Genomic DNA, 18282 nt, shown 5'->3' with positions numbered 1-18282 from the left:
GCACATTCGCGCTTGGGCACCTCTCCCTGCCCTCAGGTGGCAAGAGGAGGATGGACAAGAGCTTTCCCGAGGCCCAGGCTATAAACAGTCTGCTTTGGCCTTGATGAGGTAAAGCAAAGTGACAGCTGTGGTCTGAGGTAAGACTTTATTGTATACTTGGGTGGGGTAGCCCAGATGGATGCAAGGTTGCAGGCATGGGAAGCAGCCCTCTTGGGTGTCACTCTGAAAATGAAGTAGGGTGGTGGCCGCACCTCGCCAGTGAATTAGTCCCCTACCAAGGTCTTACAGACCCACCCTTCCTCTCACCCTCCAGTTCCCACTGTCCTCCAAGGAGAAGAGCCTTGGGTAAGTGTCCCTCCCTCCTTCAGAGAGTGGGACTGTCTGCCTCTTGAAAGCGAGGATTGATGGTGGTCGTGATGGCACTTTTGTAGAGAGGATTACTGTCCTGGAGAAAGATGTTGCAGATTATAAGCAAAAATCCCAGGATTCCTCGTCCCCTTTCTAGACCCAAGAGGCCAGCCTTGAGCCGAATCCTAGGAGCTGATCGAAGTTAGCAGAGGGGTTGGTTACATGTGCCAGGGGCTGGGGGAACCCAGTGGGAGGAATCAGGGCTGGTCTTGTGGTGGGGGAACAGCTAAAAAGGGGCCTAACCAGGCAGTCTCCTCACCTGCTTCCAGTTGAGTTGTTGCTGCTCCTTCTCAAAGCGACTGTATTCCCGGCGGTCATAGATTTCCACCGAGAGCCGGTAAGCCAGGACCAGCCCCAGCCCCACTGCCACGATGCCCCCTACGCAGCCCAGCACAATGGCCTGGGTGTGGTCTGCTCCCTCTGTGAACAAGAAACCAGACACACTTGTGGGAGCTGGAGCATAGGGACAGATCATCAGTTGCTCACAGTGTGTCCAGCCTGTCCAACCCTGTCTGTCACTGAAAGCAAAGGGAACCCAGGGAGGTCCAAGGTTATCTTCACTGCTCAGGGCCTTAGCCTTGTCCACTTGCTCAATTGCCTCTGCCTTTGTCCTGGATTCACAGTTCTGCTTCAGCCCCCAGCCTGTTTCCCATTATCTTCACTCTGCATCCCCAGAGTTGAGACCCTGCCCATCAAACTTCCAGGGTTTGTGGCATCCCTGCCCACTTACTTTCTTGGGGTCTCACTCTGAGCACGACCGTGCCTCTGGCATCATCCTCCACCAAGAAGAAGAACAGCTGGTTGTCCAGGGTCCTCTCCTTGCACCAGCCATCATCCAAGATAGGGGCCAAGGCCAGGGTCACATTGGTATGGGCACAAGCTGTACTGCAGTTGGTGGCCAGTGGGCCAGTCCCGAAGGCCCCACACTCTGCACAGTCCCTGTGTAGTAGATGCCAATAGGTTACCAGCTGGGCAGTTGTCACCCAATGCCCCTTGCCCAACTACAAGCAGGAAGGAGAGTAGGCAGATGGGAGTAGCTCAACAAGCCCCACTGTGCCCCTGCTCCCAAGATGCAAGACCTGAGGCCTCACCGGTGTCTCTCGCATGGTGTCTTGCAGCCTGGGCATTGGTCGCATAGAGCACCATAGTAGCCGTCCAAGCACTGGCAGCGGTTGCATTTGCAGCGTCCATGCCCACTGCAGAGCCCTCCCTCGGGACTGATGCAACTGTCCGTGTCCCCACTGCATTCGCATGCTCTGCCTGTGCGGTTGGCATGACAGTGACATACTCCACATTGGCAGCGACCAAAGCCTGGGGTAGAGCCATGCAGAGGGTGACAACCATGCTCCACACACACAGTTGGCCATCATGTGGCACGACAAGCCCATGCATCCAATCTTTGAAGTATGCCAAACACACCCTCTAACCCATACACCAGAATCTTTTGATATTTGCCTTCCATGCCAGGAGATTCCCAGAGCCTAAGTGCCTTGGGAAGGCCTCTCAGACCCCGCCCTTCTCCCCAAGGCTCCAGGTACCTCCACAGAGGATGCCCTCATGTCGCTCACAGCTGGCATCGTCACACTCGCACAGATGCCCAGAGCTCTGTCCACTGCAGCTGCAGCGTCCACATTGACAGTGACCCTTTCCACTGCACAGGGGCCCTGTGCCATTGGGAGCCCGGCACCCAGATTCCAGGTCTGGGGAGGACAGCTCTGCCACAGAGCACTCACAGAGCCGACCTAGGCGGCCAGGGGCACAGCTGGAAGGGGAAGGCAAAGGAGAGAAGTAGGTCAGAGGGTTTGATCACCCCTGACTTGTCTCTCCCAGGAACCTCTAAACCCAAGTTCTCAAAAGAGTTGGAGACAGACAAACAGCTGTGAAAGGATGTTGAGTATAGTGAAACACTGAGGCGTGAGAGAGTGGAGGGAGCCCCAGTCAGGGGGAGGGCCTGGACATATATGGGAAGCTTCAAGGGATGAAATTGAGTGGGGAGTCTAGGGATGTCAAGGAGACTCCTGTGGGGGGGATGGAAAGCAGCAGAGGAATACGGGCCAGGGTTGGTGGTTGTTGGGAGCCAGGTGGGTGAAGGGAAGAGGAGGCCCTCACCTGCATACACCACATTGTAGGTGTCCCTGGCCATCACTGCAGTGGGGAGCCTGGGGCTGGGTGTCACTGCAATTACAGTCACACAGCGTGTGCAACTCCACAATCAGCTCCTCTGAGAAGCCAAGGGCCCGGAGCCTCAGGAGATGGGGCTCTGGGAGGCAGTGGGTGGCTTGGAGAGAAACCCAGAAAGTCACCTGAGAAGAGGCAGGAATCAGGCCATGGTTATACACACGCACACACACACACCCCAAACTCACCAATCATCCAGAACCTCACCCCTTAGTAAATGAAGGGATGGGGTCATGTTAACACCCAACTCCTAGAAACATGCCTGAGGAAGCCACTCAGACTGCTCCAGGAAGGATGGATGGAGGACTACCTCAGGCTCTCATGTCACTCCCTGTTCCTGCCACCCATCTTTTCCTGCCTGCTTAATTTCCCACTCCCACCTCCCCCTGCCCGCCTTCTGCCTGTGCTTGCTGGCTCTCACCGTCTGGTTGATTCGGACGTGGTTGCACTGTCCTCGATCCTCAGCCTTACCCTCCCTCTTCTCAGGACCCTCACACTGGGATTCGTAAGAAATGTGGACTCCAGGAGGGAGTGAAGAGTGTTCAAGGGTCACGGTGGAAGACAGGCTCTATGGGAAGAGAGCGAGTGGATAACCACGTGAAGGCAGAAAAGGACTCCACCCCCACCTTATGTCCTCTCCAGGTGTTCCCAATTCTGCCAGCACCCTGCCCTCTGCCACGTGGGGTTCCTTCCATTCTGCCCAGTCGAGGCATTTCTGGAGGGAGGACCCGTGAGAACCTTGCATAGAACATACAGGATCCAGAGGCCTCTAATATAGCATTTCAGTGCAGCTGCCAGCAAGGGCCACTGAGGGTCACAGGCTGGCCAGGTGCTGTAAATGTACAGAGACCATGTTTGTGAAGCCCCACATCAGGACACATAACCTGGGTGCATGCCAGGTCTAAAGGGCAGACTCATTACAGAGTTTGTCTTGGGAAATTTGATACTGTCTCAGATTTTCTTGCCATAGGTTTAGGAGATGCTCCCTGTTATCAAGAAGCCTACAGCCTAGTTGCAGAGGTAAGACCTAAACCACTAAGAATTTTTATGGTTCCTTCTACCTGTAAAATTCTATGGTTCTTGTGAAGAATAGCTTTGAATTATTTATAAACTTAGTGAAAGCAGGCTCCAGATCTCACATTGTTTATGTACAGACTGACTGGCGACAAATGCCAGCCCTTCTGTTTGTTATCTTTGTGACCTTGGACAAGTCACTTAGCCTCCTTGTGTGGGTTTCCTCATCTGTAAAATAGGGATGATAACAGTTATGAAGCAAGGCTTTTGGCAGGGTTAAATGAAGTAGCAAACAGTATGTACACCTAGGATGGTGGGCGCATGAAATAAAAGCTCAGTGATTGAAACTTTCCTTTCTTGCCCAGAGCAGAGCTCCATGCTGTCTGCATGTCAGATGTTTTAAGATTTATGAATGTAAGATTGAACAGTTAATGACAGCCACATGCAGACTATAGGTAGGAGCTGTGGAATGTTAGACCAAAAAGTGACCATTTCCTCTTAGTTCTGCCACCCCACCCAAGGGCCCCTTTCCACCCTTCCCTAGTGCCCACCCTCACCATCTCCCCTTCCCCTGGCCCCTCACATTATAAGCATCCATGATGAGCTGTACCACGTTGCTGGAGTCCTCACTCAGCTCCCCAACTGCAGACTTAGGAATCAGCTTACTCAGCTCCTGAGTTTTGGGGAGTTAAGGGAAATGGTGGGTCACAGCTCTAGGAAAATGGGCTCCCAGAGGTCTGGAAGGAGGGCATATGGGGGATGGAGAATGTATCTTTGGGGGAATTGAGAAAGGTTGGGATGGGGCTGGGGGATCTGACATGTAGACAGCTCTCACCTGGTAGACAGGCAGTGCGGCACTGGTGACAGCAAAGATGGGCTGGATATTTGCTGCAGAGAGGGCCTGGGCTACCTGACCCACAGAAGGGTAGTCCTGGGGCAGGGAGCAGGGACAAGGTGAACCCCACAGGTTTCCCCCACAACATGCAAGGTGCCCTCAGCCCAGGGAATCCAGGAACCAAGGTTCCACCAGCTGGAGGAGCCCTGGAGGCTTGCTATGGAATAGGAAGGAGGTAGGGAATGGGGTGACAAAGGTGTCCTGTCTCGGCAGCTGAAAGGAGGAACTGCTGGAGAAGATGGCAGGGTGTCTACAGGGTGGTTACTGGTGAGGACTGTAAGGCTGGGAGTGGGAGTCCTGGAAGGAAAGAGGTGTGGCTGAAATGGGGAGAGGCAGGGTGACAATAGGGACTCACAAACTCTGTGCTGCGACTGTAGAGGCCATTGCTGTCCAAGTGGCAGTGCCCATCACTGGGCATGAAAATGCCGCCCAACTTCCCGTCCCCAGCTGTATGGAATGTGTCGTCTGAAGTGAACACCAGCAGCCGGGACACATTTCTCCAGCCAATCTGCTCCTGAGTTACAGTGGGGGTGGTAGGCTATGCACCTGGGCATGGCCCTTGAGCCACCCCAGCCAGCTCTGTGAGCCAAGAATGTGGCCAGCCTCACTCTGAGTCAGCTTGTCCATCCCCTTGCCTCCAGTACCTTGCTTCTCCCTGCTCTCCCCAGCCCCCTAAAGAAGGCTGCTGCTAGTGGAGGCTTACTTGTGAATTAGAAAAACATGCCTCCTCTTCAAGATGTTTTACTCCAACCCACCAGGTAATTGTTAAATATACAAACTACAGCAACTATGGTATGAATGGCACCCCCTAGAACTGTGCACTACACAACCATAAGGGGCAGTCCTGTTCCCAAACAGACCTCCAGGCTCAGATCCCCGCCCCACCTCCTCACCTGGCAGAGTGCAGCCTGCAGAATGGCATCGAAGCCACCTTCAGGCGAGTCCAGATTGCCGGACACACTCTGGCGCCCCACCTCCCGTTCGAAGGCTTGTGCGTCCCCCGTCAGGGACAGCACGTGGTGAAAGCTGAAGGGTGACTGGCAGCGCTCCAGCCGGGTGGGGCAGGGGTGGCGCAGCTTGGAGGGTACTGTGCTCACAAAGGGCAGCACCGTTTTGTCCACAAAGGAACCAAAACCTGGGAGAGGAGAGGAATGAAGGTTGTGCCAGAAGTCGCAGGGCAGCAACAGAGGACCCATGAGAGCGCTCTATGGGAAGTGGGGTGGGGAGGACAGTGATGGGAGAGGGTGCACCTAGGGGGCAGGGACCTGGTAACTGGCAAACAAAGCAGTGAGACCACTGGCTCAGGGAAGTGGCAGGTAGAAGACATTAAGAGGAGGACACAACTTCCTGGGCAAATGGGAACTTCCAGAAGGCGGAAGAAGGCCCGGGTATAGGATATGGTAGCAGCATGAGGCAAAGGAAGGAAATTTGAATAGAGGAGAGTTGGCACAGAATGTGGAGCCAGGGACAGTGGCATCTAGGTCTTGTCCAGGGAGACTTGCATCAGGGCAGGTTCCAGGTTGGTAGGCCGAGGGCAGCTGTCCAGGCCCAGAGAGTGCCCGAGCACAGTCTCTCCAGACGCTGGGTCTCAGGCCTGTAAAACGGATAGTCTCTTGAGTCCTCTCCAGCTCTGACCTAGAAGATGGGTGTCTAGGGAGAGATGCAGGAACGAACCTGTGGCCTGGCTAGGTCTGTCAACAACTGGGAGGGCAAGTTGGGGCCCTTGTGAGTCCAGGATGTTGGCAGAGGCTAGGGCAGTGGTTGAATAGGCAAGGGCTAACAGGGCGGGAGGCAGCGCTCGGCTCACCAATGCGCACAGAATGGGTGACTTCCTGCAGCCGGACCAGCAGAGCGTGCCCGAGCTGGCGCACGCGTTCCAGGTCGTCCTTCATGGAGTAGCTCAGGTCCATAAGGTAGTACAGGTCCACCGGGTATCCCTCAGCACGAAGGAAGCGGACCTGGAGCTGCTGGGGCTCCCCTAGGGGGTGGGTGGCGGGCGGGTCAGCAGAGCGCATTGGAACGCCAGCCTAGACCTCTGGCCTGGCCCCGCCTCCCCTAACTCACCAGGCCGCAGCGTGACCCGGACCCGCTGCGGCGCCAGCTGGGTGGCACCCTCTCCGCGGGCGCCCTGGCTGAGCGGCTGGTCCTGCAGCACCTCCTGCTGGCCGCGGGGCTCCTCCAGCTCCTCCAGCGGGCAGCCTCGAGCCAGCAGCTCCTCTCGTGGGGCGCAGCGCCGCGCCTCCGCCTCCCCCGACGCGGTGAAGTTCTGCTCAGCAAGAAAAGGCGCGTCGGGACCCGGTCCTGCTTAGGCCCTGGGCCCTGCTCCCAAAACACCCTGCAAACCCGGCCACCTCTAATGCCCCCACCTCCAGTCCACTCCTTGAGTCCCTGATTCCCTCCCCTCTTCCTCGCCACAGCTACCCTTGAACTCCGGTCTTTTTTGTTGTTTTGTTTTGTTTTTGAGACAGAGTCTCACTCTGTCACCGAGGCTGGAGTGCTGCGGTGCTATCTCCGCTCACTGCAACCTCCACCTCCCAGGTTCAAGTGATTCTCATACCTCAGCCTCCCGGTAGCTGGGACTACAGGCGTGCGCCACCACGCCCAGGTTTTTTGTATTTTTAGTAGAGACGGGGTTTCCCCATATTGGTCAGGCTGGTCTCAAACTTTTGACCTCAAGTGATCCACCCACCTCAGCCTCCCAAAGTGCTGGGATTACAGACGTGAACCACCACGCCTTTTTTTTTTCCTACTATAAAGACAGGGTCTTGCTTTTTTGCCCAGTCTTGTTTCGAACTCCTGGCCCCAAGAAATCCTCCTGCCCCAGCCTCCCAAAGTACTGGGATTACAGGCATGAACTGCCACCGGTGGAACTCTGGTCCTTTCTTCCTTGTCAGAGCCCCACTTCCTATAGCAGTCCCCCACCCTTCCCCTATCTCAACTCCCCCTTGCCCCAGCCACCTACCCCTCTCCTCCCCAATAGAGCCACAGACTTCCTGTTGAGATCTTAGAGACTTCACTACCACAAAAAAACAGGGGCCTTGCCTCCTAGGCCAACCTGCCCAGCAAGCTCACACCAAAATGGGAAGGTGGTCAGACTAAGACCTACAGCTCCTTGGAAGGGAAAGGATAAGAACAGAAGAGGAGGCGTCCTCCCCACCAATATGTCTGGTATCCCTGGGACTGGTTGGGAAGCCACAGGGGAAGGAAATGGTTAGAGCGGCTTCTCAGCTGGCCCTGGGTGTCAGGGGACTGGAGAAGCCAGACACAGACCTGACCATCTCAAGAGCTCCAGCTCCCCAGCTCCAGCCTGGCACCTCTCCCTCTCTGCCTTGTGCAGACTCAGTATCTACCCTTCTTGTCCAGTCAGATTCACTGTGTGCCTTTCTCCTGGGTCCCTGTGTGCCTTTCTCCTGGGTCCTCTAAGCATCTGTAGCTCTGCTTCCATGTGAATTTGCCCCCATCTCTTATCTGGGCTCCCACACTGATCTAACCCTCCATCTTACCCTGAGAGAGGCAGACCTGCCCCCATCCCAGCTTGGGCACCCCTCCTGCTCTGCTGCTCCATGAGCTCTGTCTCTTTAAAGCATAAACAAACAACAGCTTTGTTTGAAGAGCCAGGGAGACACCTGCTCCCTAGCATCCTTCTTGGCCACTTAGGTAGCTCAAGCCTTTCCAGTCCCCCTCAAGCTCATATGCTTCCACCCCTTCCCTTTCTACCTGTCCAATCATAGGCTACTACACACCCAGGAACAGAATGCCTCCACCCAAAACACAGACTTAGAAATCTAACCACACACTTGCTGCTATGGACTGAACTCTGCACCCCTACCCCACCCCACCCCCACCCCATCCTCTGTTGAAGCCCTAACCCTCCATGTGATGGTATTTGGAGATGGAGCCTTTGGGAGGTACCTAGGCTTAGATGAGGGCCTAAGGGTGGAACCCTCATGATGGAATTAGTGCGCTTACAAGAAGAGAGGCAATTCCCACCCCCATTCCCCAACCCCATCCCCACTATGTGAGGACACAGCGAGAAGGTAGCCAGTCTGCAAGCCAGGAAGAGGGCCCTACTGAGGAACCAAATCAGCCAGCACTTTGATCTTGGACTTCCCAGCCTCCAACATTAGGAGAAATGAATTCCTGTTGCTTAAACCACCCAGCCTATGGTATTTTGTTATGGCAGCCCGCACTGGGTAGTACCTTTCTCCCATGTTTACATACACAACAGCTCCCTCTACCTATACACAAGCATGAATTCCCACAAGCACATACTTTCTCCCAATTCATGGTCACAAATTCTCTCCATATATACACAAGCAAATGGATACAGACATAATCCTAAGTGCACAGGAAACTTGCATGCATGTGTATGCACACACGTATATCCACACACAGGAGTCCTATGTGCACAAACTCAGTCACACATGAGACTGTGGAGTGTTCCTAGAAAATCATACATGTGCCCACACAATCACACACATATATCCAGGCTGCACATACATATACACATACACATACACATACACATGGTTCAAAGACCATAGGCCCATCTTTACCAGTTGCTTGCACCATGCACAGCTGGGGTGTGAGAGGATGCACTTCTGGCAGGAGGGGGCTGGCTGGCAGGACCCCAGCATGGACAGGTGAGGATTCCGCCATTCTGTGGCATCCCCTGTGGATGGGATCTTGGCGTCCAATTCACTCTCACCTCTGCTCAGGACCAGCAGCAAAATAAGGACCATTGGCAAAGCCACCATGCCCTGTAATAGGATATAAAGGGGGACATGTGGGTCCTCAGGGAGGACCCTCAAGCTCTCAGTCCTCTAAACTTAGCTTGTGGTTATCACTCTCAAAACTCTGCCCCAACACTTTATCTCCCCTCATAGTTTCACTTCCCCTGTGGATTCAGCAGTTTCTTCAAAATGATGGGAAGGAGCAGGTATCACGCAAAGGTAGGGGCCTCCGGACGTGGTGGCTCATGCCTGTTATCTCAGCACTTTAGGAAGCCAAGGTGGGTGGATCACCTGAGCTCAGGAATTCGAAACCAGCCTGGTCAACATGGCGAAACCCCATCTCTACTAAAAATACAAAAATTAGTCAGGCATGGTGGCGTGCACCTGTAATCCCAGTTACTCAGGAAGCTGAGGCAAGAGAATTGCTTGAACCGGGGAGGCGGAGGTTGTAGTGAGCCGAGATCACGCCACTGCACACCAGCCTGGGTGACAGAGCAAGAATCTGTCTAAAAAAAAAAAAAATAGGGGCCTCAGAGAAGATCTGTCCTTCCTGTGTGCAGACTTCATGTGGCCAAGGTGGGCAAAATGGCCTACTAAAGGATTTGGGGACTGGGCCTGAAAGCACTAAAGTCTGCACCCAGTTCTATTTACCGAGATCCCAAGCCGTAGTGGTAGAAGAGCCAAACAGGAAACAGACCGGATTCTGGTGCTGCTGCAGTCACTCACTGGCTGTGGGGCAAGTCAGACTTTCTCTCTGGGCTTTAGTTTCCACATCTGCAAAGTGGAGAAGTTGAATAAATAGTCTGACATACTTGGCGGCTTTTACAATCTTGGATTCTAAATAAGAGAAGAGGGTCAGTGAGTGGGAATTAAAGAAAAGAAAGCTGGAGCAGATGAGGGAGTGTGTGAAAGAGTCAAGGAAGAATAGTTGTGCTTGGTTGACATGGTAGCAAGAGGAATGAAGATTAGACCACAAGAACTCTCTGCAGGTCTGGGATAAGGGGAGAAAGAAGGCCAGTGTTGGCAAAAAAATTTTCTACTTTCTGTACTTTGCACAAAGATAATCCAGATTGAAGAAAGAGCCTGGAGACAGGGTAATTCCTTGAGTGACCTTCAGGAAAGCCAAGCAAATTCCTGATTTTAAAAAAACATTAATTTTTAAAAACGAGCAGGTAATTCATTTACCACGCTTCATAAGTCAAAAAGTTAAATCCCATTGGCCCTTTTTTTTTGCAGAAATGGAAAAGCTGATCCTAAAATTTATATGGAATTGCTCGGAACCCCAAATAGCCAAAATAATCTTGTAAAAAAAATACTGCAAAGCTACAGTGATCAAGACAGCATTGGCTGGTCGCAGTGGCTCATGCGTGTAATCCCAGTGCTGGTTGGAAGACAGGTTGAACCCAGTAGTTTGAGGCTGCAGTGAGCTATGATCGTGTCACTGTACTTTGCCCTGGGCAACAGAGTGAAACCCTGTCTCTTAAAAAGAAAAAAAGAAGACAGTGTGGTACTGGCATAAGGATACACATATATTATACATCAGTGGAATAGAATTGAAAGAGTCCAGAAATAAACTATGCTTCTGTGGCCAATTGATTTCCAACAAGGGTGCCAAACCATTCAATGAGAAAAACTGTCTTCAAAAAATGGGGCTGGGGCTGGGCACAGTGGCTCATGCCTGTAATCCCAGCACTTTGGGAGGCCGAGGCAGGTGGATCACTTGAGGTCAGGAGTTCGAGACCAGCCTGAACAACATGGTGAAACCCCGTCTCTACTAAAAATACAAAAACTAGCTGGATGTGGTGGTGGGCGCCTGTAATCCCAGCTACTCAGGAGGCTGAGGCAGGAGAATCACATGATCCCAGGAGGCAGAGGTTGCAGTGAGCTGCAATTGTGCCACTGCACTGCAGCCTGGACAACAGAGTGAAACTCTGTCTTTTTTGTTTTGTTTTGTTTTTTTGAGATGGAGTCTTGCTCAGGCTGGAGTGCAGTGGCGCCATCTCAGCTCACTGCAACCTCTGCCTCCCAGGTTCAAGTAATTCTCTGGCCTCAGGCGCCCAAGTATTTGGGACTACAGGCATGCGCCACCACACCCAACTAGTTTTTGTATTTTTAGTAGAGAGAGGGTTTTACCACATTGGCCGGGCTGGTCTCAAACTCCTGACCTCAAGTGATTCACCCGCCTCAGGCTCCCAAAGTGCTGGGATTACAGGCATGAGCTGGGATTACATGCCCAGCTGAAACTCCATCTTTAAAAAAAGCCCAGGTACCGTGGCTCATGCCTGTAATCCCAACACTTTGGGAGGCCGAGACAGGCAGATCACAAGGTCAGGAGTTCAAGACCAGCCTGGCTAACATAGTGAAACCCCGTCTCTACTAAAAATACAAAAATTAGCCGGGTGTAGTGGCACACGCCACCACTTTTTCTCAAAAAATAAAAGGTGCTTTCAACATGCAAAAGAATGAAGTTGGACCCCCTCCCCACCTCACACCATATACAAAGGTTAACTGAAAAGAGATCAAAGCCCTAAATATAACTACTAAAACTATAAATTCTTAGAAGAAAGTATATAGGTAAATCTTCATAATCTTGGACTTGGTAATGGATTCTTAGCTGTAATACCAAAAGCACAAACAACAAAAGGAAAAACAGATACACTGGACTTCATCAAAAATTTAAACTTCTGTGCATCAAAGACAATGTCAAGAGAGTGAAGACAACCCACAGAATGGGAGAAAATATTTGCAGATTATATATCGGATGAGTATCCTTAATATATAACGAACTCTTACAATTCAACAACGGAAAGACAACCCAACTTTCAAAATGAGCAAAAGACTTAAAAAGACATTTCTTCAAAGAAGATAGACAAATAGCCACCCAGCATATGAAAAGATGCTCGACACTATTAATCATTAGGAAAATGCAAATGAAACCCACAATGATCTGGGTGTGGTGGCTCACACCTGTAATCCCAGCACTTTGGGAGGCTGAGGTGGGTGGATCACTTGAGGTCAGGAGTTCAAGACCAGCCTGGGCAACATGGTGAAACCCCATCTTTACTAAAAATACAAAACTTAACTGGGCATGGTGGTACATGCCTGTAGCTCCAGCTACTCGGGAAACTGAGGCACAAGAATCGCTTGAACCCGGGAGGCAGAGGCTTCAGTGAGCCAAGATCGGGCCACTGCACTCCAGCCTAGGCGACAGAGCGAGACCCTGTCTCAAAAAAAAAAAAAAAAAGAAAGAAAGAAAAGAAAAGAAAAAAAAAAGAAAACCACAATGAGATACCACTTCACTTCTACTAGAATGACTATCATCAAAAAATGAAAAACAATGAGTGTTGATGAGAATATGGAAGAATTGGGATCTTTATACATTACCGTGTAAGGAATGTAAAATGGTACAATCTCTGTGGAAAACAATTTGGTTCCTCAATAAATTGAGCATAGGATTATCCTATAACCTGGCAATTTCACTCTTAGGTATATACCCAGAAGAATTGAAAACAGGTGTTCAAACAAAAACTGGTACAGAAATGTTCACAGCAGCACTACTCACAATAGCTAAAAGGTGGAAAGAACCCAGATGTCCATCAACTGATGAATGGATAAAGAAAAGGTGGCATATCCATACAGCAGAAAGTTATTTGGCCATAAAAAGCAATGAAATGGGGCTGGGAACAGTGGCTCACGCCTGTAATCCCAGCACTTTGGGAGGTCGAGGCGGGTGGATCTCTTGAGATCAGGAGTTCAAAACCAGCCATACCAACATGGTGAAACCCCATATCTACTAAAAATACAAAAATTAGCCAGGCATGGTGGTGGTCTCCTGTAACCCTAGCTACTTGGGAGGCTGAGGCAGGAAAATCACTTGAACCCAGGAGGCGGAGGTTGCAGTGAGCCGAGATTGTGCCATTTCATTCCAGCCTGGGCAACAAGAGCAAAACTTGGTCTCAAAAAAAAAAAAAAAATGAAGTACTGATACATACATGCTACAACATGGATGAACCTTGAAAACATGCTCAGTGAACAAAACCATTCATGAAAGGTCACATATTGTATGATTCCACATATGGAACATATCCAAACTAGAAAAATCCACAGAGACAGAAGGTAGATTAGTGGTTACCAGAGCTTGGGGGAAGGGGAAATGGGGAATGACTGCTTAATGGGCAGTTTCATTTTAGGGTGATGAATAAGTTCTGGAATTAGTGAATGTACTTAATGCCACTGAATTGTACACTTAAAAGGGGTAAAAATTATAAATGTTTGTGTATCTTACCATTTTAAAAATCAAAAAGTTAAGTAAGATGGTGAGAAATCTCCTACTCCATATGCCATACCCAGTTCCCATACCTACCCTAAATAAATATCATTTACTACTATCTTTGTTTCTTTTTTCTTTACCTTTTTTTTTTTTTTTTTTGGCAACGTCTCACTCTGTCGACCAGGCTGGAATGCAGTGGTGTGATGTACAACATCTGCCTCCTGGGTTCAAGTGAGTCGTGTGCCTCAGCCTCCTGAGTAGCTGGGATTACAGGTGTGAGCCACCATACCCAGCTAATTTTTGTGTTTTTAGTAGAGACAGAGTTTCACCATGTTAGCCAGGCTGGTCTCGAACCCCTGACTTCAAGTGATCCACCCACCTCAGCCTCCCAAAGTGCTGGAATTACAGGCATGAGCCACTGTGCCTGGCCTTAAATTGTTTCTAGTTCCCTATGACAAATAATGATGAAATGAAAAGTAATGTATTTATTTATTTATTTATTCATTTGAGAGATAGGGTCTTGCTCTGTCACCCGGCTGTAGTGTACTGGCGCAATCATGGCTCACTGCTGCCTTGACCTTGCCGGCTCAATTGATCCTTCCACCTCAGCCTCCCGAGTAGCTGGTACTACAGGCGCATGCTACCATGCCTGGCTAATTATTTTTGTATTATTTTGCAGAGATGGGGTTTCCCCATGTTGCCCAGCCTGGTCTAGAACTCCTGAGCTCAAGCGACCCACCTGCCTCGGCCTCCCAAATTGCCATGATTACAGGCGTGAGCCATCACCCCCAGCCAAATGTCATGTATTTATCATTTCACACGTCTGCAACTGAATCTGTAGGATAAATCCCTAGCAGAGGACGTGCAGGATAACTAGATAGGTATCATTTGTAATACTGGTGTGTATTTCATCTACATTCTCATGCTAAGAAATATATATATATATTGGTGGGTATTGCCAACATAAACTCCTCAAGACTTGTACTGGTCCACATTCCCATCAGCAGTGTATGAGAAAGGCCAACTAACTCCTTGTCATAAACCATTTGCATCTTCTTCAGCCTGGGCCCAGAGTCAGGTCCAGATACTCTGCACAGAGTGTGGGAAAGGGGTGGGGTGTTGAGTCCTTGAATGTCCTGGTCCTGCTCCCCACCACCTGTGACCTCAGGCGCCATATATAACGGAGCCTCCACCCCTCGGGGAGAGGCCGGTCCCAGCTCAGCCTCAGCGTAACCTCAGCCCTGCTTGCTCTGCATGCCTGTGGTCAGGGAGGCTGGAGATGCTGCAACCCAAAGCCGGGTTTTGACTCATCTCTCACAAGTGGAGCCCTGGCTGCCGCATATGTTTTTCAGAGACCTTAGGCCCACTCATCTCCCCTTAAAGGGGGCCCTGGGACTTCCTGGACAGCCCTTTCCTACCTTTCTTTCCAATTATCCTCTCTTCTCCCCTCCTTGAGAATACATGTTCTGCCACCTATTTCTCTGTCTGCTTCTCTGTCTCTCTCTCTGGCTCCTTTCATTTCAAAACTTCTATTGCATCTCTCTGCTGCTTTTCTCTGCTCCACTTCTTCATAGGGCTATTTTACTTCCTTTTCCCCTCTGTTCCTAACTATAGAATGGCTGAATCTACTACTCCATCCCACTCTTTTTACAAATGGAAACCTAAATTCCATGAGGCCAGGGTCACCCAGTGAACTAGGGGCAGGGCAGGACAGGGCAGGGCCAGGCCTCTGCTGTGCTTTCTCCTTTCCTCCCTCCAACCCAGGCACTATCTCCATCAAAAGTTGTGTTCTCTCCCCACTAGCCCTGATGGGCTCTGCCTAATCCCATTTCTCTTTCCTTAGGGGTATTCTGCAGTCTTCCCTTCTCTCTCTGGGACCAAGTGGTTATTTCCATTTTTCTGGACTCCATTCTGACTCCAGTACACACCCTGTGACCCCCCTCAGCAGCTGAGAAACAGAGCCTCTTCCAAACCCATCCCTACCTCCCAAATCAAGCAGAACCCTCTGCTGCCCACTGGGAGTCACAAGGAGGGGACAGAACTGAGCTGTTGGGCCTCAGTGTCCCGGGACAGTGGAGTCTGTGACCAAGGTGCCGATTAGGAAGAAGTCTGAGCTGAAGGCAGAGCATTAGGGATAGCAGCTGGGGTTAATGTTGGAAGAACCCTCCCTCAGTATAATCGGTATACCTGCCCTACTTCGGTATAATCCTTGGCACATGGCAGGCACTCAAATGACAGCACTCATATACATCCCTGCCTCCAGACCCACTCATGGGAAACTGATGCAAGAGAGATTGGGCTTTTGGAGGGGTGGGGGTGGGGGTACTGTGAAACTGGAGGAGGGAACCAGGTCAGGGGATCTTAGGAATGCAGAAAGGAGTTCAGAGCCTTTCTCAAGTCTGGACAGGACCCTCGGTATCCAGGTCAGAGCCCTCTTCCCAAGAGGTTGGGACCAGGTGGGCCTGGGCTTGTAAGGAGAGGAGGCAGAAGGGCTGGTGCCCTGGTACTCACAGGTGCGTGCAGAGCAGCCCTTCCTCTGGCGGCAGCAGCAGCCTTTGTGTACTGATCTGGGAGACGGCAGAGGAGGAAGTGACACTCCCCAGGGTGGGGAAGATTTGGGGTTGGTGGGGGTGACTGATCTAGAAGGTGGAGCAGATAGGGGTGGGGCTGAGTCAAGGGAGTGGACAATACAGAGATCTGGAAGAAAGAAGCTCATTTATTGAACCCCTGTCATGTGTTGAACGTAACATATTACAATTAACCCTCACAACAATCTCATAAGATAGGGGTTAATATTCCCCCAAGCCCCAATTTTACAGATGCAGAGATTGAGGCTTGGAAGCAGGAAATAAAGAATTTTGCCCAAGGTCCCACAGCTAGTAAGTAGCTAGTCTAGGATTTAAAAAAAAAAAGAAAAAAAGATTTTTATTTTAAATTTTTATTATTTTTTTAATTTTAATTTAATTTAATTTAATTTAACTTTTGAGACAGGGTCTTGCTCTGTTTCCCAGGCTGGAGTCCCATGGCACAATCTCAGCTCACTGCAAACTCCGCCTCCCAGGTTCAAGCGATTCTCCTGCCTCAGCCTCCCGAGTAGCTGGGATTACAGGGGTGCACTACCATGCCTAGCAACGTTTTATATTCTTAATAGAGACGGGGTTTCACCATGTTGGCCAGGCTGGTCTCAAACTCCTGACCTCAATTGATCTGCCCACCTCGGCCTCCCAAAGTGCTGGGATTACAGGTGTGGGCCACCATGCCCAGCCTGTTTTTTATTTTTGAGACAGGGTCTTGCTGTGTTGCCCAGGCTGGTCTGTAACTCCTGGACTCAAGCAATCCTCCCACTTTGGCCTCCTGAGTAGCTGGGATTACAGGCACACTCGGCTGGTCTGGGATTTAAATCCAGGTCTGCCTGCCTCCAAAATTCATGATCTCTCCATTTATTTATATAGGAAGGAACATGATTGTAGGGAATAGGGGCAGTAAGTACTGTAGAGAGGCCAGAAATTACAGACTTGTTCATGTTGAAAACCCAGTATACATTATATTAGTGTGCTTGACTACATAGGCTCTGGAGCCAAGTTGCTAGAGTTCAAATCCTGGCTCTACTACTTACTAGTAGTAAGGAGCTTAGCTGAGTTACTTAAACCTGCCTGCAGCTGTTTTCTCATCTGTCCAGCAAGACTCACAGGATTGTCGTGAGAATTAAAAGAGATAATTCATATCAATTGCCTACAAGACTACCTGGCACATACTAAGTAAGGGCTTGATAAGAGAATTAGTAGGGATGAGAAGTAGCAGAGGTGAGAAGTGAAGAGGCTTTGAGAAATTCAAGGTCCAGACAACTGGAAACTTGGAAGAGAGAGGCATAGGGCCAGGCTCAGAGCATGTGATTGGGGGGCCAGGAGCCAACACAGTAGTGGATCCTGGGAAAGGGGTGGAGGAGGTGAACTGGGAGAAGCAGAGAGTGAAGGAACAACAGCTGACGCCAAGGCAAGGATGAAGCCCGTAGGGAGAGCAGGAAAATATTAATGGGATTTGCTCCTGGCCCATACAGGTCACTAAGAGCTTTGAGAGGGAACTAGACATGAGGTCTGTGTTCACAGGTCGATCTCCCCTACCAGAAGGAGCATTCCTTGTAGGCAGGGACTGGCTCTACGAGGCTTCACTGCTGGAGCCACCACACCTAGCCAAGTGCCCATCTTATAGTAGGTGCTCAATAAATGTCAGATGGATTGCAGAGGTGTAGCTGCTAGGAGGGGACAATTGGAGAGGAGGGGCTCTTTCTCTGGGTGGGCTTGGCTGGCCTCAGGCTATGGGATAGCCAGGACCTATACCCTTCCCCCACAACCAGGGGTTACCACGGCAATGACCCTCCTTCCCCACAGGCCCTGTGGTTTCCTCTAGAGCTTCTTTCACTTTCTTCTTCTGCTTTCCGCCCTCCACTCTTCTCTCCCCTACTCCCACATCCTCAACTTTTTTGTCATATCCACAGGTCACCAATGAAGAGAGCCAGGAACAAGGTAGGCAAGGCACTGTCCCAGGGAAGGTAGGACACGGAGGCGGGGCTTGAGGGGAGTCACAGAGGGTGAAGGGAAGAGTACAGGGTGCAGCAGTAGAGGCCAAAGGCACTGCAAAGGCGTGTTGCAGAGGGAAGGCGTGTGGGAGCAAGGACAGATATTCGGAGAGAAGGTAACAGTGCAGGTGGCGGTGAGTGGAGGTCATGGGGTGAAGAGTGGGAACAGAGAGGGTGGGGGGAGTAAGGTATAAGGTGATAGCAGGGT

At 50.8% G+C, this 18282-nt stretch overlaps 1 protein-coding gene across 6 annotated transcripts; it reads right to left on the bottom strand.

Annotated features, from left to right (window-relative positions):
* Positions 1–131: 131 nt before the first annotated feature.
* ITGB7 (integrin subunit beta 7) lies at positions 132–16156 on the bottom strand. Of its 6 annotated transcripts, none has more exons than XM_019038675.4 (16): positions 16010–16156; positions 9880–10002; positions 9052–9255; positions 6560–6761; positions 6303–6473; positions 5389–5630; positions 4851–5009; positions 4436–4531; positions 4184–4273; positions 3008–3154; positions 2518–2711; positions 1947–2170; positions 1500–1668; positions 1139–1347; positions 668–828; positions 132–445 (listed from the first exon to the last, which is right to left on the bottom strand). In XM_019038675.4, exons 3-16 carry the CDS (start codon positions 9250–9252, stop codon positions 365–367), a joined length of 2346 nt encoding a protein of 781 aa, XP_018894220.2. In that variant the 5' UTR covers positions 9253–9255; positions 9880–10002; positions 16010–16156; the 3' UTR covers positions 132–364. The 6 variants fall into 6 exon arrangements, with proteins under 6 accessions (XP_018894220.2, XP_055213120.1, XP_055213123.1 ...); XM_055357145.2 differs by having other exon boundaries at positions 1500–1719; positions 9926–10002; XM_055357148.2 differs by having other exon boundaries at positions 9926–10002.
* Between the last annotated feature and the right edge of the window lie 2126 nt (positions 16157–18282).

The sequence above is a fragment of the Gorilla gorilla genome, chromosome 10 (genome assembly GCF_029281585.2).
Source record: "Gorilla gorilla gorilla isolate KB3781 chromosome 10, NHGRI_mGorGor1-v2.1_pri, whole genome shotgun sequence".
NCBI classification, from domain to species: domain Eukaryota; kingdom Metazoa; phylum Chordata; class Mammalia; order Primates; family Hominidae; genus Gorilla; species Gorilla gorilla.
The sequence above is the reverse complement of the archived record's forward strand: the minus strand, read 5'-3'. Positions and strand labels throughout refer to the sequence as shown.